Source organism: Euprymna scolopes, chromosome 20 (genome assembly GCF_053919585.1).
Source record: "Euprymna scolopes isolate OS-2025 chromosome 20, ASM5391958v1, whole genome shotgun sequence".
Lineage (NCBI taxonomy): Eukaryota > Metazoa > Mollusca > Cephalopoda > Sepiida > Sepiolidae > Euprymna > Euprymna scolopes.
The window spans coordinates 90,463,757-90,487,667 of NC_136501.1; the positions used below are offsets into that span (position 1 = coordinate 90,463,757).

General features: G+C 34.7%; 1 protein-coding gene across 1 annotated transcript in view; it reads left to right on the forward strand.

Moving 5' to 3' along the window:
- LOC145241627 (uncharacterized) overlaps positions 1–23,911 on the forward strand; it is a 377,797-nt gene that overhangs the window by 340,621 nt on the left and 13,265 nt on the right. Inside the window, exons 33-35 of the mRNA XM_080104710.1 lie at positions 2,100–7,596; positions 19,309–19,435; positions 22,173–22,332. Of these exons, the coding sequence (XP_079960836.1) occupies positions 2,100–7,596; positions 19,309–19,435; positions 22,173–22,332 (5,784 nt within the window). The remainder of the gene's footprint in view (positions 1–2,099; positions 7,597–19,308; positions 19,436–22,172; positions 22,333–23,911) is intronic.

The window sequence follows — 23,911 nt, forward strand, 5'->3', positions numbered from 1 at the left end:
GGGACGTTTTGAAGTCAATTAGGTTTGATCAATGTGGCGGAAAACCTTCATATCAGACAATTGCTATTTATTTGGACACTGCCAAAGTTACCCCTTTTTGGGGGAGCTGGTTTCCCCCCCCCCACATTAAAAAACGACCTTGTGTCTAATTTTCCTTTGTGGGGAAGCAAATAAATACCAAAGCATTTCTTGGCCTTCGGGTCGTGATCAAAAAAGTGTATTATCTGCTCTAATGCTTCACTTAAGTAATTCGTCCTTGGTCAATGTAGGGAAAACCTTCATATCAGACAATTACTATTTATTTGGACACTGCCAGAGTTCCTCCTTTGGGGGGGGGAGCTGGTCCCCCCCCCTCCCACACACACACATTAAAAAAAACGACCTTGTGTCTAATTTGCTTTCGTGGGGAAGCAAATAAATACAAAACGTCGACCACCTTCTTTTCCAGATAGATACAATCGATCTACACTTGCTTTTTAGCAAAATAATTGTAAGCATTTTGCTTGTTTTTGTGTCCAAATAATGTAATTATTCTACATTCCAGTCAAGTATATCAAATGATAGCGTTTGCTTTGGCATTGATGGCATATATCGCATTCTGACTGTGGAGAATCGATTTAACAATAACTGTTGTACTCGGTGGTGACCTGGTTTTTCATTTCCATGTGTATAATCTTATCGGCTTCTAGTATCCCCAAATATTTGTAGTCTCTCTCGTTGTCAACATTCTTTACCAGATCTGTTATTGGAAGTTCAAGGCCATCTGAGTGGACGAGCTTTCCTGCTTTAGTTTAAATTTAATTATTATAATATTGTTTGGTTATTAAATTATTAATTGAACTAAATTGTTATAAAACTAAATTAGGGAGTCCCAATCATCGCCATACCGTGACCAACAATCCCACCTCAGCTTCCTTTTGTCTATCTTGATGAGCAACTTTCTATCCATTGTTTTTCCACCAACCCTATTCCAATACCTTTTTTTTCTGATAAACTTATTTCCTCATTTTTTTTTTTGTTATACTTTTTTCTCTTTCCTTCCTAACGCTGGAGTGGGGGAAACACCACTTTTATTACTAATTTCTTATGAATAGGATTTTAAAAGTTAAATTTAATTATTACAATATCATTTGGTTATTAAATTATTAACAGAACCAAATTGTTATAAACCTAATTTTGTCAAAGTCATGTTCTTTTAGTCTCTATAAAGTTATCGGACGTAAATAAGTTCCAAAACTTTTAATCTTTTAATCCATGAGGATTTGATAAGAATTTTAAAGAAAGCCTTAATGATTTTCTATTTGACAGATGAAATGCTTCCAAATTTCTTTCAATTTTAGAAAGGTCAGAAAATAATTTTTTTTTATTTACTATTATAATAGCAAAATATCAAAAATGTCTGAAAAGTCCTTGACCTTCAGACTAGGATCAAAGTATAGTATCTGTTCTGTCCTCAGTTATATGACGAGAAATCCTTCTTATCTGGGAAATTTTAAAATTATTTTTGTCCCATCAAAAGTGCCTCTTTGAGGGAACTGAATATAATCCACATAAGCAAAGACCTTGTGTCTAACTTTCCCTCGTGGGTAGGCAACTAATAGGAACCTGTTTGTGAAGAAACTGAAATGCATTCTGGTGGATTTAATCCATTTTGGATTTTTAAAATCTTATTATTTAAATTTAGTTTATATAATAAGTTATATGTTGATATTATTTAGATTCTTTGGACATTGTTTTCATCTTGAGTGTTATTTTCACGTTTCAATCAATGAAATCTCCGGCCTTTTTTTAGGTATATTGTGTCAAAGTCAGGAATCTTTCTGTTGAATTTTGAATGGAACTCTTAATTTAATCCACGGGGGAAGCATGCTCTTGTTCCATTTTGAAATTTTGGAGCAGATTTGCATATCCAACAGAAAGATTCCTGATGTCGACAAGATACACCTGAAAAAGGTCGGAGATCATATCGAGTGAAATGTTGTGGAAGCGACACTGAATATGAGAACAGTCGCCAGAAAAATCTAAATAATATAAATTATCAATCCTCGTCTCAAAAATTCAGAAATATAAGTAATATACTGTTTTTCAATAATTTCCAGGGAAAACACCAACCGATGATTGGGACACATCCTATGCGGACGATCTCCTAAAAAGATGGGAAACCAAAAAATTTGGAAGCAGTTATGTAGTAAGATCCAGAGAAAAATCATATAGCCCACACCGAAGATCTTACGACCCATCGCCCGAGAGAGACAGAAGATATCGGTCATCCAGTCGAGACTCTGATGTCTACTCTTCACACGGAAGATACTCAGGAGCATCCTATGATAAATATGGTGACTACAGCAGACCAAGTGATAAATACTCTTCTGCCTATGACAAACCTGCTGAAAGGTATTCCCGGTATGACCGACCAACTAACTACAGCCGGGCAACTGAAAGATATTCTCGGTATGATGTGCCTCCTGATAGATCATCGCAGGATAGATATTCAACCAATAGGTACTCATCTGAGAGATATTCAACTGATAGGTATTCAGCTGATAGATACTCAGCTGATAGGTACTCGGCTGATCGGTATTCAACAGATAGATACTCAGCAGATCGCTATTCAAGAGACAGGTACTCGACTGATAGAAACTCGGTAGATAGGTACTCCTCTGATAGATATGCAACTGATAAAAAATACTCAACTGATAAATACTCAACTGATAAATACTCAACTGATAAATACTCAACTGATAAATACTCAACAAATCGTTACTCCTCTGAAAGATACTCAGCAGATAAATACTCAGCAGATAAATACTCAGCAGATAAATACTCAACCGATAAATACTCAACCGATAAATACTCAAATAGTAGATATTCGACGGAAAGACGTTCAAGAGATCGTTATTCAAGGGACAGATACTCGTCTGAGCGCTACTTAAGTCCTCAACCTCGACAACGGTTCTCCAGCCATGACAGAGATTATTACACAACCCCGAGCCGATACGAAGAAAATAGAGGGTCAAAAGCAGCCAGCCCCTCGGTGGATGACCAGGAGAAGACATCACATCTCTTGTCAGAAATAAAAAACATGAAAGCTGATATTGAGATCCGAATAGAGCAAGCAGACGATCTAGTGAAAGATGAAATTGACGCAGTTGCAAAGGAGAAAGGTCAAAACTATGCTGATCTCAAAAGAACAGATATACACTTAGAAAAGTCATCAGAAGAAAAGAAGGAAGCAGTACATGAAGCATTAGTGTATAGAGCAGTACAGGACACTGCAAAAGAAGAAAAGAAAGAGGAGCCTTTTGAAAAACTGGATCAAAAATCAATACAACGACCTCCAGTAGTTGAAGCTAAGAAAGAGGAATCCTTTGAAAAACTGGATCAAAAATCGATACAACGACCTCCAGTAGTTGAAACCAAGAAAGAGGAATCCTTTGAAAAATTGGATCAAAAATCGATACAACGACCTCCAGTAGTTGAAGCTAAGAAAGAGGAATCCTTTGAAAAACTGGATCAAAAATCGATACAACGACCTCCAGTAGTTGAAACCAAAAAAGAGGAAACCTTTGAAAAACTGGATGAAAAATCTCTTCAAAAGCCTCCAGTAGTTGAAGCCAAGAAAGAGGAATCTTTTGAAAAACTGGATAAAAAAACACTACAACGACCTCCAGTAGTTGAAACCAAGAAAGAGGAAACCTTTGAAAAACTGGATGAAAAATCTCTTCAAAAGCCTCCAGTAGTTGAAGCCAAGAAAGAGGAATCTTTTGAAAAACTGGATAAAAAAACACTACAACGACCTCCAGTAGTTGAAACCAAGAAAGAAGAAACCTTTGAAAAACTGGATGAAAAATCTCTTCAAAAGCCTCCAGTCGTTGAAGCCAAGAAAGAGGAATCTTTTGAAAAACTGGATAAAAAAACACTACAACGACCTCCAGTAGTTGAAACCAAGAAAGAAGAAACCTTTGAAAAACTGGATGAAAAATCTCTTCAAAAGCCTCCAGTCGTTGAAGCCAAGAAAGAGGAATCTTTTGAAAAACTGGATGAAAAAACACTACAACGACCTCCAGTAGTTGAAACCAAAAAAGAGGAAACGTTTGAAAGACTGGATGAAAAATCTCTTCAAAAGCCTCCAGTAGTTGAAGCCAAAAAAGAGGAATCTTTTGAAAAACTGGATGAAAAAACACTACAACGACCTCCAGTAGTTGAAACCAAGAAAGAAGAATCTTTTGAAAAACTGGATGAAAAAATATTAGAAAAACCTTCCATAGTTGACACAAAGAAAGAAGAAGTTTTTGAAAAACTTGATACGAAACTTGTAGAAATACCTACACAAGAAGAATCACCTAAAGAGTCAAGCTTAGAAAAATTAGATAAAAAAACTTTAGAAAGTTCTCCAATAGTTGAAGCAAAGAGAGAAGAACTTTGTGAAAACTTAGATACAAAAACAGTAGAAATATCTAACAAACTAGAGGATAAGAAAGCAGAATCCTTCCAAAAACTTGACGAAAAATCCATGGAAGTATCTGCAGAATTCGAAGAGAGGATAGAGAAATCCTTTGAAAGACTAGATAAAAAATCAGAACTCACAGAATTGGCCGAGAAGAAAGATGAAGAAGTTGATCACGAAATAATGGAAATTCTTACAAAAGATGAGGACAAAACAGTCTTTGAAAACGTAGATAATAAAATAGCTGGAGAAACTGAAAAGATAGAGGATAAGAATCGCACATCTCCAAAGTTAGACGATAAGGCAGATGGATTAATAAATGAAGACGGAATCGAGTTAGATGAGAAAAAACTTGAATCTACTTCTCTGGCAGAAAATCGCAAATTTGATACTGTGGAAAAAAGAGATGCTGACAAAGTCGAGGAGGGGGAAGTTGACGATTTAGGTAAAACATCTGTTGATTTAAAGGATGAAGAACAGATCAAAACTGTCATTCAAGAATTAAAATCGACAGATGATCCAAGTTTTGTTGATCTACCCAAACAACCAACAATTCCAATATCAGAAAGGATAATCAAAAATGAAGATAATGAGTATGAGATCGTTAGGAGTTCAGAGAAGGAAGTAATTATTGAAGAATTCCCTACATTTTCTATGCCTCCACAGGATTCTGTAGAAAATGTCAGACGAGAGTCTTCAGAAACGTTGAGTATTGGAAAGCTAGCAGATGCTGAACTGGTCATCGAAAAAGATCAGATTATGCCAGAACAAAAGCTGGACAATAAGACCAAAGATGTAGAGATGGGAGAAGTGATAACGATAGAGAAAAGAAACATTCAGATGTCAATAATTAAAGATGACGTTGCTGAAAAGTCTGGAAGCGATGAAGCTAAGGAGGTATCATTGCTTGCAGATGTAGAAGCATCTAAATCTCAAACCGAAAAAAGTGCCACTGAAGAAGAGACAATAAGATCCATCTCAGAAAAGAAACAAGAAACAGTTACGTCTGAAGAGAGCAGTGCATCCACTAACTTAGGGGCATCATCCCAAATTGATGACCAGCCAATCATTGTAAGTAATGATACCGTTACTGAAAAAAGTGATATAGGAATCACCGAGAAAGGTGTTGAACAAAAAGATATCCCAGCTGAAATATTTGATACTCCTGAATCAAAGATATCAGAAAAGATATCAGGAAGCGAGAGCGAAACAGATCTGAGCTCAATCGATGCACAGAAGTTTTCTTCAGAGTTTGATGAGGAAAAAGCAAAGTGTTTGCTTGACGAGGAGAAAGATAATGACGACGTTGGACACATTGATCCTGAGCTGGAGAATTTTGCTCAGTCGATTGCAAAACGGATCATTGAAGATGAGTTCAAACAACAATTTAAAGGCGAAAATAAAGAGACGTCAGAAGAAGACACATGCTTTAAAGATGAGGATGAGGAAAACGTTGAAGAAATAACCAATGAAAATCAAACTGTGATTATCGTTGATGTGGATTCTGATGATGAGGAAAGAGAGATGGATCAGCAAAAGAAGGATTATATTGTAGAATTGCCTCCGTCGCCGGCTGACCGGAAACTTTGTCTTAATGAGATTCCAGACGATGAACAATTGTTCATGCAGACCAATGGTTCCTGCGAGACGCCAGTCATTGAAGAATTACTGTCTCCATTTCGTATGAGTGAAGATGGGCAACAAGGCATTGTTGAGGAGCCTTTAGAAGAAGGATTCGGACAAGAAATAGCAACATCCAGCGACAGAGAAGATGAAGCAGATGAGAGATTAACTTTCGATAAAAAGTTTAATTTCGAACCAAACAGTTTTGATCAGGATGCCTTTGAGGGTGGGCACCTTGATGCAAAGACACATGAAACGTCACAGAAGCAAGATGATGAAGAAGCAAGTTTAGAAACAAAAGATGCTGAAAGTGCAGGCAATGAACACATGTACAAAGATTTTATGGAGAAAGAGTCTGAGCTTAAGATGCCAAACGAGTTAGATGAAGAAGTTGCCAATATAATGGATGATAATTACAAATGGAAGGATGCCGACAGTAAACAAACGGATACTGAGGCTGCTGCTACTAAAAAAACGGAAATTGTTGACTCCAAGGAAAGCCAACAGATTTCTGGATATGATAGTAACAGTGATGTAATAAGAGCCAGTGCTTATCAAGGCGCAGCAGAAATTAGCACAGAAAAGAATTTCACTAATGAGCTGCAGCAGCAGCAGTCTGAAATAAGCCAAAAACAGCATTCCTCCCACCAGAGTTCCTTCACGAACCAAACACCAGAGTCCAGGAGTTCCACTTCATCTGAACAGGTTGGCACAGCAACCATTAGCTACAGGGTTGGAAGGAATTTTACCTCGGATGATTTACCAGCAGAAGATGATGGAGTATGGACAAGGAAACCGATCTTCTCTGAGGATTCGTTGTCCTACGTATCCGAACAGGCCAGTCTCTCGGGCGATTCTCATCGTGGCTTAGAGACTGAGTCGAATCGAACCAGTTCCTTAGAAAGGCAGTTGTCGGATGATGAAACTTTCTTGCTAAGGCAAACCTCTGATGAATCAGAATTACTTCAGCGACAATCCTCGGATGAAGTGAGCATTCTTCAAAGTCAGACGTGTGAATTTGACGATTCCTTAAAACGGCAGAAACCAGACGAGGACCTCCATAAACAGACGTCAAAAGATGCAGGCATCTTTTATAGTGAGACAACTGATGATGAAGGTGTTTTTCAACGGGACACAAGAGAGAGCTTAGGCCAGCATCTTGGCGATTCTGGTTCTGCCCAACAAGAAAGAGAAGAAGAATACGAAACAACGAAAGGTGGTTATGAAGGAGACGAATATGTTCCCTCCGATGATCAAGGGGAATGTGATTCAGATTATGCTGACTCGGAAGAGGACTCAGAGGACAGCGACATGACAACACAAACGGCAATTATCAACAAGGAAAGTGATAGACTCAGTATAGATACAAGTGAGTTTTCCGCAACTGCCACAGAGAGTATGGACGATGATACCTCAGATCGGTCTGATTATCGAAAGGTAAAGAGCATGTCCCCTATGTCACAAGATGGAGGATCTCGACCACCTCGTTTCAAATCACCAGGAATTGAGGAGATGCTCAAAGACAGGTTAGTACATGTTTAACAAAATCTTACTATTGGTGCCTTTTTTTTTTCATGTATATATGTATATATTTTTTTTCTGGACCATTTTCAAAAATTGAGCTCACCAGCAAAAATATATATTTATCTATACTTACCTTTTGCTAACGTATTTTCCTTTGAGGAGAAGAGCCTATCTTTGAAACTCCATGGAATATGAAACCTTTGACCTTTATTACGTATTCCTTGTTTTGAATAAAATATTGTAAATTCAATTCTACAATATCTTGACGTTTTCTACTTATATATATATATATATATATATATATATATATATATATATATATATATATATATATATATATAAGAGCACAATTTAAGGCTGAAAATTTATACTTTACATGAATTTATTGTTCGACAGAAAACTCAAATAAGAAATATTTAATAATAATAATGGAATTCTTATTTGGAGTATCCTGTTAAACAATAAATTCATGTAAAATATAAATTACAATCCTTGATTGTGTTCTTCGATTTCCTAGTTTAGTTGTATTGAACTTTTTGATTTGGTTGGGATTACTATATAAATATTAATATTTATATTCGTTTTAAGTTTACAGAAGCTTTGGATTTGTAAACTTAGTTTTTACTTCTTGATTTTATATATATATATATATATATATATATATATATATATATATATATATATATATATATATATATATATATATATAAATTAGTCGTTTTTTTTTCTTCAGAGGAAAATAATTAGCAAAATAAAAGTATAGAATTGCTATAGAATTGCTAGTTAGCATAAAAATTGAAAACTTTGATCAAGTGTAATGTTCGAAAAAGTGTAATGTAAAAAATGATGTCCAAGATTCCAGATTTAATCAAGTGACAAAACTCGATTAATGAAATTGATAATTTCTTCTTAATACTCCTTAAGCGTAAGCCATAAGTTTTAGATATTTTCTAGAATCAAAATCATGTAACGGATTTGGATCAAAATTACAATAAGGATTCTAGGCATATCGTTTAGTTGCATTATATCTTGATTTTGATAGAAGTAAGGGGAATCGGAGTGGTGCAAAACTTTTCTGTTCAGGGAATTAATTTTACCGGTCCTGGAATTTTTCTAGAATATTATATAAATATAGTTTTAATCAATTTGAGAATTCAATAAGATATAACTAAAATATAACATTTTATTAAACTCAACTAATTCTATGGTCATTAAAAAACTTATTAATTATACCTAATTCTTATTTTTTAATATTTATTACATCTGAAAAGCCACAAAATTTTCCTTTTCCACAGTAGTCTCAAAATAATTCTCAAAAATAACATAAATCAATCAAAAACATTGTTGAAATAAACATAAATAACTTGTTATAAAATCAAAAAATATATTTGCTTAGGTTTTTAAGTAAACTTTCCATAATAAATCTTCATGCTTAACAAATTATTATTTTTATCATCATTGTGATTGTTTACTAAAAAAGAAAATATAAATACTTCTCAACGAATAATAAATGGCCGTGAAGTGTCAAGGAGGATGGAAAGACCGGGAAATAAGAGCACCGGCCAGTTCTCCACTAAAAGAGTGTAGAATACTGAAACCTTGGGGAGGCTTATTGTCACTCAAACTCCAGAGAAGACCAATGGTCATTGATAGTGAAAAGTCGATGGTAAACGGCTCTTGCGATAATGCAAACTACTTTGCAAAGATTATCGAAAGAGATGGAGAGTGCTGGAAAAGTAAGAATACTTGTTGTCGGCCAGACTCTAGGGAACACCGTCGATTATTATCAGTGAACAAGCAGTGATAATGACTTGTGTCAAAACTCCTAGTGAGTTTATAAATAATCCCTGAGAATGACTCCTAATGAGTAAGAAATAATATTAATATTTTCTTATTTCACAACAGCATTTTCTTTTCTTTGAAATAAAATATATTTATATTTAATATAAGAATCTGTTTCTAAATCGTTTGAATAATATAGAACGGACGACGTTTCAATAATACCAGGACGAAAAGGTGCGTTATTGTAGCGAAATTTGAAAATTGAAATATTAAATTTCAAGTGAAACCAATGGTATCTACTGAATTGTTATGTCACAGTAGTGAACATATCCAAAAATTACGAAAAACGATAAAGTAGAAAATTAATTATTAATGAGAATAGTTTTCGAAGACAATTAGTGAAACTTAAGTTGTGCAAAAAAAAAAAAAAAAAAAAACGGTGAGTTCAACTCGTAATTGAAAACTGAAAATCTTTGGCCAATTTAGCAAAACTTAATTTTCACTAATTGTCTTCGAAAACTATTTTCATTAGGAAATTATTTATAGTTAAAAGTAATTTTTACGGAAAATTTTATTTTTCTTAGACGTAATAAAGTAGACAGTGAAGAGTTAACGCCCAGGGGACATAACTCAGAACGCAAACTTTAGATTAAATCGTAATGGCTTCCGACATTTGTAGCCTATAGCGATAGAGATTTTTTATTTTACTAAAAACATATTAGCAGTTGTGTTACTCGATGAATTTTCGTAATTTTTGGATATATTACTATTTTCGACATGACAATTAAATACGTAATATTATTTTCGCTTAAAACGACATATTTATATATTTTTAAATCGGTCTGTCGACTTTATCACAAGAAGCATTGCATTTTTCAAAGGTATTTTGCTTATTTTTCAAAACTGGCAGTTTTGAAAAAAAAAAAAGAAAAAAAAAGTTGTGTATATAAAAAAAAAATTTGATGAACAACTAATCCAGATATCAAATAAACAAATAAAACTACAAGAGATGAAAGTTTTAGTTAAAAAAAATATTTAATTTTCGTAGGGTGTTAACTTGCAGCTTTGCCAAATTTGTGTATGCGAGTCCTTATATTTTTTTACGAATCTGATTCTCAAAATCTTCCCTTCCTACCCGTAAATACCGATCAGAGCAAATAATTTAACTTTTCCTCTTCTGCAAAAGACTTGGCCATTTTCCAGCGGTTTACATTTCAACACTTCAGATCTACACTCAAATCAGTTTATGGCATCGTTCAACAAGAATGTGAAATAAGCAGTAATGAACACATCCAAAAATTTTGAAAAACGATAAAATAGAAAGTTAATGGCTAATGGGTATTTCAGCGGCGTAAATTATTTGACAGACAAAAATTTATAAAAATTATTTATTTTTATATAAAACTCGTTATTAGACCCAAAGGCTGTAATAAAATCCGAAAAAATTTAATTTTTATTATTTTTTCAATATTTTTTATTAGCGTCACTACTTGTGACGCTAAACTACCTGTAACATAACTGAAAATTAACAAAAATTAAGGGGCCAGATTTATTGGGGACATCCTAAGTGGGGAGTTGCGCAGCAAAATATTTGTTCACAGTATATTAAAATTTCTGCATGTTGGTACTGTTGGGAAAACAGGGAGCAGTGAAAGAATTCCAAAGGCAAGTGGTTTAAACTTTGGAATTTGGAAGCACAGACGTTATGCCGATCAGCTTTAATGCTGTGCAACTCGACCACAGTATGCCCTCGTTCTAATCATGCTGCTAAGGTCGACGTTGAACTCAACAAGGCATGCAAGACGATTACCGGCAACCTGAAATCGACCAACTTGCTATAAGATGTCGAGAATTGCTCTGCCGCAGATCCATCGAGAGGTGAAGGCAATGCATGACAAACAGAGCAACAACAATCGCCATCTTTTATTTGGACACCAAAAGGGTTCGGGATAAACAAGAGTAAAACGAAAAATAATTTTTTTAAATCCTCTTATAATATTCGTCATTATCATATTGATGGTCCGTTCATCCATCCATCTCATCAACTCAAATGACTTTTGGCCTTGATAAAAAAACCCTGTAAAATGCGGCTGCAGCCGAGATTGAACTCACTACATGAGTTTGTAGTGTAATTCAAATCTTGTCCATAGCTGAATACTTGATGCTTCACTAGGGCTATCAAGAGTATTTTTTATTATAACGCCATCATTAGCTGGGTTGCCTACCACCGCTTAAAAGAGGTCCATCTACCCTCAAGAGAAGAATAGACCGCACCAGTTTTCTAACCTGGTATTTTACCTCGCGGTACATACAGCGCCATGCCTTCCCAAATGGTCACCCATCTGGTACTGCCAAGTTCAACATTGCTTAACTTTGATGGTCTTTGAAGAACTGGCATGTCAACGTGATCGTGCCGTGATTGGCCTTGATAAGCAGTGACTTATTAGTAGGACTAGGACAACAGCATATTATTTTCATTTTTTGTTTTTTACTCTCGAGTGTGTATCCGTTGATATCTTATATGCTTTTATATAGAGCGATGTGGTTCTCAGTTGATTAACTGTGTCGGATATATACTCGAGTGTCAAAACAATGAACAGAATATGCTGTTGTCATAGCCCTACTCATTAGTAAAAAGAAAATAATTGTTTGTACATTTCATTCATCATTTTCAATCATATCTTCATCATATCTTCATCAATAATATTCTTCATCATTTTAGCTGACAATCAATCCCATCTCGTTAACCTTTATCCTCGAGTGGCTTTTGGCCTCAATAAGAAGTAAGTTGTTAGTGAAAAAAAAAACAACAAAATCTTTGTAAATAATGAGTTAATTAGTACAGACGTACATATGGTCAGTTTATCCTTTACGGTTGCAAATGTTGGACGGTAACGAAGGCGACCGAAAGTCCATTCGAATCTCGCGGACAGAAAGAAAGACAAGCGAAGAAGTCATGCGTAAGGCAGAGTACTGCAGATCACTACTCAATGCCGTCCACGCCAGAAACTTAAGTTCTTGGGTCATTTAATGCGGGCGGACGGCGTGGAAAAAAGTTTGAGTTTAGGAAAAATTAATGAAAAAAAAAACAGCAGAGGAAGACAACGAGCAAAGTTCACTGACAATCTCAACAGAGTCACTGAAAACACGACCATAGATCTTATCAGAAAGCCCGAATGCAGAGGGCGGAATGGACACCGATGGTATTTATTTGCTCCCCCACCGAGCAAATTAGGCACAAGGCCGATTTTTAATGTGAGGAGTGAAGGGAGGGGGAAGGGAAAAAGGGGACCATGCTCCCGAGAGGTGGGAAATGGGAGCTGGTTAATGGTCAGGCATGTGGGGTTGCCCCCACATCTGGTCTTTGCTAGTCATAGCTAGTCATAGCTTGCAGTATCTGCCGGAACAGATACTACACTTTGATGAGCGGAATGGACACCGATGTCTGCAATAACAAGCTTTGATACCTTAAGAAGTAAAGGATGATTTTTCTGCTTGGTACCAATGGCAACAGCGTTTAGGCCAATTCTTGAAATAATCTTTCTTTTTTTTTTTTTTTTGCTACAAAGGGGTTACCACATATCAGGGCCCGGATACCACTCGAGGATAAGGGTTAATGAGTGTATTGTAGTCATTGGGACAGTAGTGTAGTAACCGTTTGTGGTGGTAATTTGGTATAATCAGATTATTTATGAGGACGGTTCAATAAGAACTTGTTTACGTTGGACTTGAAGACAACAATACTGTAATCAGCTGGAAAGCAGACCAGCAGAACAGAGTTCCGCAGATACGGGCAATTCTAGGAAAGAAGCTTTGTTGATGGAATCCACATTTAGGTTTAGGCACCGATAGAGAGTGGAGGAATTTATTGATAGTGATTTTGGCGAGACGAGTGTTTTTTTGTGAAAGATTGGCAAGGAGGGGGCCATAGATTGGAGCTTAGTCGAACATTCCCTGTTGGCTGCTGTATATTGCTAGTCCTGTGTAATTCTAGGAAGTCCATTCTCCCAGACTTTTGCCTTCTCACTCATTGAGAATAGGTTAGTTTATTGCGAAATGCCTGAGGCCTTCCATAGGGGGGAATGCCGACAGGACTACTCAGGCAAACCAGAGTGCTCTTCCTCTGGGGACGGAGAAGGGGAGGGGGCGCTGAATCTTCAATCCCACTTTCCCGGCCCTTCCACAGCGTGGAATGAGAATGAATACAATTTTTACTGAAAGTTATTTTAGTTTGAATTGGCCATTGTCTACATCGAAGACATTCTCATCTTCATAAAAAAAAACGAGTCAATGTGAACTATTAATATTTTATTATTATTTTCACGAAACAAAAGAAACTTTGATATTATTATCAAACCAGAGATCACATGAGTCCATGTATATTTAAAAAATGACCGAGAAAATTATCCTTTTATTATTTTTGTTTAAATGAATTATGAGCAATCATTTTTAATTGTGAAAATCTATCTATTTATATACATCTATAAAAGTGAGAACATGTGTGCGTGAGAGGACACTTCTCAACCTATATGCTCAACGAATGTTTGATCTACAGACATGAAATTTGGTATACAGAGTATTGGAAAATTTTTTTAATTGGTTTTCATCTGGAAAAAAAAGGTTGCTAAGGGGTCAAAATTGAAAAATTGGAACATATGGGGGGGGGGTTAAAAATTGGAACATATGGGGGGGGATGTCATCGGATTTTTATCTGCTTGTTAACTGTTTCACGAATGCATATGTGTGAATCGTTCATGTGACAAATTCCTTATGTTAAGAATAAGTAGGTTTGAAAACACTTTTAATCGTGTCAAGCTGGCCTAATGGTTATTGTACTTGACTCACTGTCTTTAGGTTTTGGTTTCGATCTCAGCTCAAGTATTTATTAATGTTTTTTTGTTGTTTGTTTACAAGAAATGAACTGTTTAGAAAAAAGAACTGAGACATTAGGATGCGAGTATTACTCGCATCCTAATGTCTCAGTTTCTGTATGAATTAAAATATATTATTTATGCGTATTTTACGACCGGGCAACGCCGGGTGGCCTGCTAGTAGTGTGTGTGTGCGTGTGTGTGTGTGTGTGTGTGTGTGTGTTCGTGCACCTGTGTGTGTGCGTGTGTGTGTGCGTGTGTGCGTGCATGTGTGTGCGCGTGCGTGCCGATTAATCCTTGAGGAATGTAATATGATTTCTATTTATTGAAAAGCCTTGAAAAAAAAAATGTTTACAGTTTCAATGGTTGATATTTGCCAAATCATCAGACATATATTTTTTGACTGACAGCCGAGGAATGTGGATATTTAAAAGTCTGCCATAATTAAAAAACGTAAATGTTACTTTAATCTTGGATCTCAAAAACAGACTGCTAGGCTTTCTTGTTTTATAGAAACTAGAAAAATACACGTCTCAAGAGGGGTAAAATTACTTCCCTGAGCAGAACAGCTTTACATCTTTTTTTTTTTTTTTGCAATTTTCTTATAGATGGGGATGGAGCATTCTGCCAGATATCAGACATTCATACATTTCAACTTCAATGATAGAATTCTAACTGACTCTTTAAATGCAATTTATTGTGTCTTTATTGCACTTAATTCACCAAGTATATTTGCTAGATAGTTTTTTAAAATTCTTTTTCATGAATTCGATTGCTCCTATAACTACTGAAATGATGAAGATCTTCCTAAGGTTCCTATTTCGTTTCATGTCATACATAAGACCTTCGTATTTTGTTATCTTTTTCCCTCTCAGCTCTGTTTAACTCAGCATCATGGGGGACACTAACTTCTACTAAGGTTGCTACTTTCTTGTTCTAGCCCCATATCACTATGTCAAGTTTAATAAGTCTGTTTCCCAGGTACGTAACTGCAAGAATTGCATAGTCATAGTGAATGGTGTATGACTTATTTCCAACTGTTTTTTCTGGTAAACATGTTCCCAGGAGTTGCTACTGCATTCGATGTTCAACTTTTTTTAGATGCTCTACTGGAGATATTTGCATATTGTATAATACCCCCCCCCCAGCAGAACGTTACAACTGGATGTCGAGAGGCTCATAATTTATACTTCTGCATGGCAAAACCTGCAGTTGTTGTCATTGCTGAGACCACTTATCCTATTAAAAGCATTGGATATCAAGCTTAATCTTGGGCAGCCATTATAGTCGACTGATCACAGTGAAGTGAAGTTTCTGTATAGTCCTAAGTAAACACATCTTACTTAGATAAGTAAAAATCTAAGAAAATACTTGGCATATTGTTGGTTGGAACATTATTCCAGTTTTTTGCAATGGATAGTCTTGGTGTATGTTTGGTGACTCTTTTTGATCTACTTCTGTAGTAGGATTCTTTTGAGATGCTATCCTATTTATTCATTTATTGCGAACAACTATCCTCATCTTCTAGTTGTTGTTCACAACAACGTTTCGGCCAACTATTCCTCTGGTTAACTGCGACAGAATAGTGGTCCGAAACGTCGAGAAACAACAACTAAGAAGATGAAGATAATGGTCCACAATAAATAAATGGATAAATAATACAAATTACTCATCTCAAAAAGAATTGCAATTAATTAAATAATATTCTTTCCCATTTGTAAGATAGTTTTGTTTGAAATGTTTGTTCAGTTTTGTCATGAATGTTGTTCTACCAGCTTTTGTTTCTTTTTTTTTTTTTTTTTTACATATTTGTTTTATATTTTCCTTCTGTCAAAATCAAGGGACTCATCATCTGGAGTTAACACTTGATTTCTATATGAGATACGTAGATATTTTGAATTTCTTTATCTTTCAAACACTGGCTTTGTAAAGAAGTTGAGAACATAATTTTCCTCTCCCCAATCGACCATTTTAATATTTTTGTAGTATATCTTTCTTTTTTGGTCTCTTGGTCTTACTTTTATATTTAAAAAATATTAGGCACAAAGCCATCAAAACTGTGATGATAATGGGAAGTTGTTGGTCATTCTTGTATTTTTTTTTGTTTGTTTTTGTTTATTTTTTTTTCACTTTACTTTAGTCGAAGTTCCTAGAAATCAAGCCCCCCCCCCTTCCTGGGGCTAATACTTGATCTCTACATAAGATACATAAATAATCGAAAATATTACATTGAAGTTCTCCTTTACATCTCAAACTCTGAGTTAGTAAAGAAATTGAGAACATAATTTTCCTCTCCCCAATTGACCATTTAAATATGTTATAGTATGTCTTTCTCTTGGTCTTACTGGATTCGAAAACAAGAATTCATCTAGTCTGGTTGAGTATCCAGTTTCACACTGTTACTTGAGGTAACATCACTTGGAGAAGGTGCATCATTCCTCGTAAAAAGCCAGTGTGGGTTAGCTATACTGAAGAGATTTTATTTGAGCCTTGAATACAATGTGGTTTTGAATATTTAGTCAGGGTTTACTTGAAGTGAAAAGTATCCTCCTGCCAGGTTGTCCGGACAAATCTCTGTACAAAGAGACCCTAGACACTCGAGGATAATGTCTAGCAGGCATGTCTAACCAAACAGTCAAGGGACCATAAAAACATTTTTATGGCTACGTTAATGAAAAAAAAAAAAAAGAAGATTTATTCTATTAGTATACTATGTCTTAAAATTGAGTGGGTAGTGTAGTATCGATTGTGTTGTCATAAAACCGTCCTCCCAGAAACGACTTCCTCCTTTTTAAAGGGAGGAGAATCATCCCATATATTACGTTCTCCTTTAGGGGAAAGGATAGTGTAGTATCATCTTCCCAGGCATAACCTTCTCCTTTTATAGGTCGATCAACCCAAGTATTACCTCCTCTTTTGGGGGCAGTATTACTATATGTTGTTTTCACAGCTGAAGACTAAATTGTTAAATTGTGTCTCAGTCTCTCTGACCTGGTGTGACACACACCCTTTGGCAAGTAGAAAGTTTCTAGAAATTATTAAATGCACAAGCAGTCATCAGTCGCACGCGTGTCCTGCTAAGGCAAGATCATTTGTCTTTATCGTTTTTTGCAGGGAGCTATTGCCATCCTCTCATGTAGAGCTTCTGATGTTCAGAAGTGGTCACCCATCTGGTAATGATCAGGTCTAATGTTACTTAACTTCGGTGGTCAAATGATCAGCAGCCTTGAAGAATAATATTTTTTTACAAAGGGTTAACCACATATCAAGGCCCGGGGGCCACTCGAGGATAAAGGTTAGTGTGTGTACATTAGTCCTTGGGACAATAGTGTAGTAATCATTAGTAGTGGAATTACTGGAATTGGATTTTTTAAGGAGATAGTTTAATAAGAACGTGTGTAACATGGTAAAGATTGTTATAGTGTTCCAAAAGGTAACATGCTGGTCAAACGGCAGCAAAGGTAACACAGTCGACGGGGTTGAATCCTGGTGAAATGGTAACTAAATGTAACACAAGGAAGACTCTGAAATGTTCAGCGGAAAGTAAATGTAGTTCTAAGTGGTTCTGATTTTGGAACACCCAAGAAAGTTCAGTAGCGTGGCCTTGATCGCCTATACAGTGGCAAGGTTTGATGTGCGAATCCAGTTATTCCTCACTCCACCAGTGGTCCGCAGGTAATAGAACAAAATACAAAAATAATTTTTAAATAGGAGAAAAATCAAAGGAAACAACTTAAAGTTTCTGGAGAGATAGGAGTGCTGAAGGCCACAGTCTGCACCGGCATTGAGGTAGCTGCACTTTTCTGCTTGCTGTATCCTGAAAGAAATAAACTCAAATAGATTGTGTTCGTTTGGTAGTTAAGTCACAAATTTCGTAGACAACGAATAAAATAAAAATCCAGTTCTTGCTTTTATAAATATTAATTATGAAATAAACTTTTCTAAATATTAATTATGAAATAAACTTCTGACTACAATCGTTGCTATTATCAAGTAAAGTTGAATGAAAAGATATATGTATTTTCCTTTTTTTTTTTCAACAATGCAGAGATTTACAGTTGCGTGAACAGTTCGCTCAGAAAAGAAAAAATTATTTGCAACACACGATTGTCTCATTTTTTCTTTCTTTCTTCTCTCTCTCTCTCTCTCTCTCTCTCTCTCTCTCTCTCTCTCTCTCTCAGTCAGTAAGGGTGGGGGTGTAGCGTGAGTGGAGAGACTCGTTCAGACTCAACTCCTTTTACAACAAGTCAGCTGCTGAAATTTGCTCCCGCCTACCTTCTTATAGGGTTTCAAGGTCCGAGGTTCTCTTCAGCCAATCAACCTTCACATTGCCAAAATTGAATTCGCCATGATTGGCCAATTTGGTAGAATCACTTGTGCATATTAATTAATTTCCCATTAAAAGTTTCTCACACGGAGAAAACTTTAAGATTAACCCTCGGGTCAAGCTTATTTTCAGGTTTATACAAAAGATTTATGAATACTACCATACTCAATTCAATGGGTTCCTTAACAAAACAATATTATTATTAAATATTAATATTAATCTCAAAATTTGTTCAGCTGAAGTCATTTTTCCTTATTTTGATTTAAATCCATGAAAATAACGATAAAACAGAGACAAGCTCGCATAATGTATTATTACATGGATCATTAATGGATTATTGTATGGATTATTACATGGGGTATTTAATTGATTATTTAATGGATTATTGTATGGATTATTACATGGATTATTAAATGGATTATTTAATGGATTATTACATGATTATTTAATGGATTATTACATGGATTATTACATGGGTTATTTAATGAATTATTGTATGGATTATCATTTCGTTTATGTACTGGATTTTTATATGTATTATTAGATGAGTTATTTAATCGATTTTTATATGGGTTGAATGATTGAATGATTATTTAATTGGTTATAATTTTGATTATTGTATGAATTATTTAATGTTTATAAGTTTTAATTTCTATGTCATTTACTTGGAGAATGTTGATTAGTTTCCTCGTATTTAATTTTGTTTTATTTTTTTTATTTTAATTTTTGTTCAGACAATTCCCTCCAATCTTTGTGAAAGATTTACCAAGGTTGCTCGAAGTCAGCATTGGTGATTATTTGAAGATGTCCTGCGTCATCCGTTACATTGCACAAATCGAATGGAAAAAGAGCGGAGAAAAGGTAACACATCTTCATACGTTAAGTACAAAACAGAATTTACAACAAAACTTCATTTAAATAAAAGATTAGAAAATAAATATTCAACTAAAAAGTAGTTAACCCAAACAAATATGCATTTTTTTTTGGGGGGGGGGGGCGTGTCTTTGAAGCATGTGGTCATTGAACTCTTTTTTTTTTCAATTTTTTTTTCAATTTTTTTTTTCAATTTTTTAATTGTAAATGAAAACAAATGTACATTTTTGGGGGGCATGTCTTTGAAACATGTCGTCATTCAACTTTTTTTCAATTTTTATGCAATCCTTTGCATTACTGTGTAACATATCATGTGTGATGCGTGTGTGAGAAAATCAGCAACAGCCGTAGGATAGCTGACTAGTGAAAATATTAGTAGCAGCAGCCATTTTAGCAAGTGTGTGCGAGCTTGCGTTACAAGAAAAAGCAAGTGTGTGCGTGATAAGAAAAGGAGAAAAATACACCACGTGGTCGAAGAGAGAAGAAAAGTGCGATGGCAGAGCGTTGTAAAATACATGGGGGTGCGAAATGACTTCTGGAAGATAATGAAATGCGTCGTTGTTTGAAAAACAAAGAACAAATAGATTTTATTTGCACGTTTAAAAAAATGTGGAGTCGGATTTTTATTTCTTACTTTCTTATTTGTTTGTTTTGCGACGGTACCAGACAACGTGTGGGCCCGAGAGGTTTGATATGTAGCGACACAGTTAAAGTGTAACGGTCACATAACAATATATATATATATATATATATATATATATATATATATATATATATATATATATAAAGCTGAACGTCTGTGTGTGTGTCTAATCTCGAATAGCCTCCTATATGGTTGACTATTATAGAAAATTGATCACATATAATGATAGAAGATGTATCAAGAACCAGGAATGGGTATGTTTGATCTGGCATAATGATGATTCATTAAAATTGTGGGGTCTGCATACGCGCCTGGTCCACAAAGTATGGAAATAAAAAAAATTGAAAATAAAAAAAAAAACGTTTACAATGCAAACTTTATAATTTAACTGAATGTGATTTGTATAAAACCTACCAATTCTAATGGAAACAGTGAAACCTTGATTTAAAGGACATTATATAGTCTTCTTTAAACGAATTAAGTATTTCTACTTTTCTACTATTATGTAAAAGGAATTTGGTCTGTGTGAGAGAGAGAGAGAGAGTTCTCTATGGACTCGAAAATGGTTGGGCCGATTTATTTGGAATTTCACACGAAGGTACTTGATGTGTCTGGGAGTGTTCATACGTAAGTTTTGTATCGGAATGCGTCTGGCAAGTATCGGAAATCGATAATCAAAAAAATCCCATTAAAGAAGGAAGTTCAATTTTGACCAAAGTTATCACTTTTATACAACCTAACATCACAAGTGCATTTGAAAAGTATTATCACCGCACAAGCAGAAAGGCCCAGCTTATAAAATCAACTGTAGTTTTTTTTATAAGACATTGACACGTTCAAAATAGATGTTTCTTTTTAGAGCACAATTGAAGCATGATACTTGACTTTTGTATGTTTAACTTTAAGTCAAGTTATTATGTAAACATAATTTCATAAAATCAGCAGTTGGTTCTTTAATAAGACGGGGGCGCGTTCGAAATGAAAAACGTTTACAAGTGTTTTTGATATAGATGTACATAATAATACTTTGATAAGTATGTTTTAACTTAAATAGGGATGGTATAATAAAATTGTGGGGTCTGCGTTCGCGCCTGGCCTCCATAGAATGGAAATAGGCACAAACTTTAATAAAGACTTTTCATATCTATCTGCGTAAGTACACTTTGATAATTATGTTTGAGTTTGAAGAAATATGGTATAATAAAATTATGAGGTGTTCGTTCGCACCTGACCTCAATAGAATGGAAATATGTCACAAAGTTTAAGAATGTTTTTTAATATAGATCCACAGAATATTGTGCTAAGTGTTTCAGTGTGAACAGGTATGGTATAATAAATTATGGGGTTTATCTATTTTATTTTTACTTTCATCATATTTTGCTTTGGTTTTGATACCCCCAAATTCGAAGCTATCTCTTTACGACCCTTCCTTTTCATGACCTATCATACTTTCATAAATCAGAGTCCATTTTCTATAGGCTGTTTTTTAACCCAGTCAACGACGGATACATTTGCTAGTGTGTATATATATATATATATATATATATATATATATATATATATATATATATATATATATATATATATTCTTTTTTTTTTTACGAAAGCGCTGCATAATTTTTAAGTTGCCGAACAAAAACTTTTTGTTTTGGAGGGATTTTTTTTACTGAAAACGGTTATAAATTAAAGAAAAAAATAATATAATAAAAATCATTATCGTATGATAATTTCAATGCAAAAAATTTCTCAGTTTACAGACGGTGCTGAAATAATAACGTTATTATTTAGAAAGTCATTCTTAACATGGAGAGGGGGAATTTAAAAAAAATCAATCTGTACTTTCACCTTATCATTCAATAAATAAACTATACTATAAAAAGGAATTTAATAAACAAAAGATACCTTTTGTCAATTGTTGGCTGCTGCGATTTTATTTACTAAACGTTTCAGCACCTTCCGACATTTTACATAATCTGCCCGAAATATGCCGACCATAATACGGTCCGTATTCTGCGTGATTACCTAAAAGTACACCAAATTTGATGATTGCTTTTATTTTTGCTTGTTCCTTTCTTTTTGCAGATCACAAGAGACAAACGTCGCCGGATGACAAGTGATGACGACGGAACCCAAACTTTGCATGTTCGACCCATTCAAAGCGATGACTCAGGGATCTACACATGTATGGCAAAAGAAAGCGACGGCACAATCTCACAAACTGAATGTGTCGTTATTATCAGGGGTAAGTCTCCTGTCCCGACCGGCTATTATTGTTTCTCCATATTGATCATGTCTTTGGCCGCGTTCCTTCTTTACAACTTTGTTGTGCTTTCGAAGTCATTATGACATTGTCGATTGGGGAAAAGAATAAGCAACGCATCAGACATTTTTTTTTTTTTTTACCTTTTTGTTGCTTAGTTTTTATTAATTTATTTTTCAATTTTTTTTTTCTTGGAACAATGATCATTCTTACACGACCAAAACATCAGAAAATACATAAAAGAATTGGTACTTATGCAGAATTCCGGACAGGTTTCATAAACTGCCGGAAGGTGCTGTACGAAAACTTCCTGTTTTTTGTTTTTTTTTGCAATAATAATTCCAATGTATTTATGTAATTTACATACCGTGCTGAAATAATAGCGTTATAATTTAGAAAGCCATTCTTAACAAGAAGAACGAAGGGCGTTTTGTAACTATTTTGTACTTTCACCTAACAGTGTAATAGACAAAAGATGCCGTAAAAAATGTAACAAATAAAAGATAATGTTTGCCAATTGTAAGCTGCTGCAATTTCATTGGCTAAGCGTTTTGGCACCTTCCGATGGTTCACATAACCTGTCCGGAATATGCCGACGATAACGCGGTCCGTATTCTGCATAAGTACCAAAGAGTCAATTAATAAGAATAGAAAATAGGAAACAGATAACACTGGTCAACATATATTTTAGTGTCAGGAAGTTAATAAGTGATTTGGGATAATTTTAAAACGCTGAATCAAAAAAAATACAGTCTTTTTTTTTTTTTTTTTTTTGTTGGTGTTCCAGAAATGGAATCACTCCATCTTCTTAATGTATTTTCTTGAAATATGAATAGTATAAAATTATTATTTCCTTAGATCAAAGAAATAAAATCTCGCCATTTCCTTTTCTCTGTTGGTATCAACTCATACTCTCCTCCCAGCATTAAACATTCCATATAGTTTATCATAAATTATACATCAAGATTATATTTTTGAGCAACGATTATGTTTACATCTTTCAAATTGACACAACAAATGTAACAGTTATCATATTTTCTGCTCCTTCCAAACCATTTGATACGTCAAATGTTAACTCTTTCCATAAACATTTAGTCCACTGTCTCAGTTCGTCTCTGCAAGCTTTGCTTACTATGTGGGCTGCCCATGATCTGTCCTGATCTACAAGCATCACTTCAAAATATGCAAAAATAAAACGTTCTTACTAAATCGTCAACTTTTATTCTATTTACGATGAAAAAAATAAAATAAATAAATTATATAAATAACCACATCAGCATTTCCGGTTTCCATATTCATTTTACGGCTTGTTTAAAGAATAAGAACTGCTATGGTCAGCTGCGACTAACGAAGTAAATTGTTAAAAGAATTTTAAAGACTAAATAACTTTAATAAAGTCTCAAGATCTCAAAGGAAATACACATCAAGCTGAAACAAATATATTAATTTTTACTTACATAACAGCAAGGGGATTATATGTTTACAACGTAGTCACCATTTATCAAGACCCGAAGGCCACTCGAGGATAAGGGTTAATGAATGTAAAGTGGTAGTGTAGTAA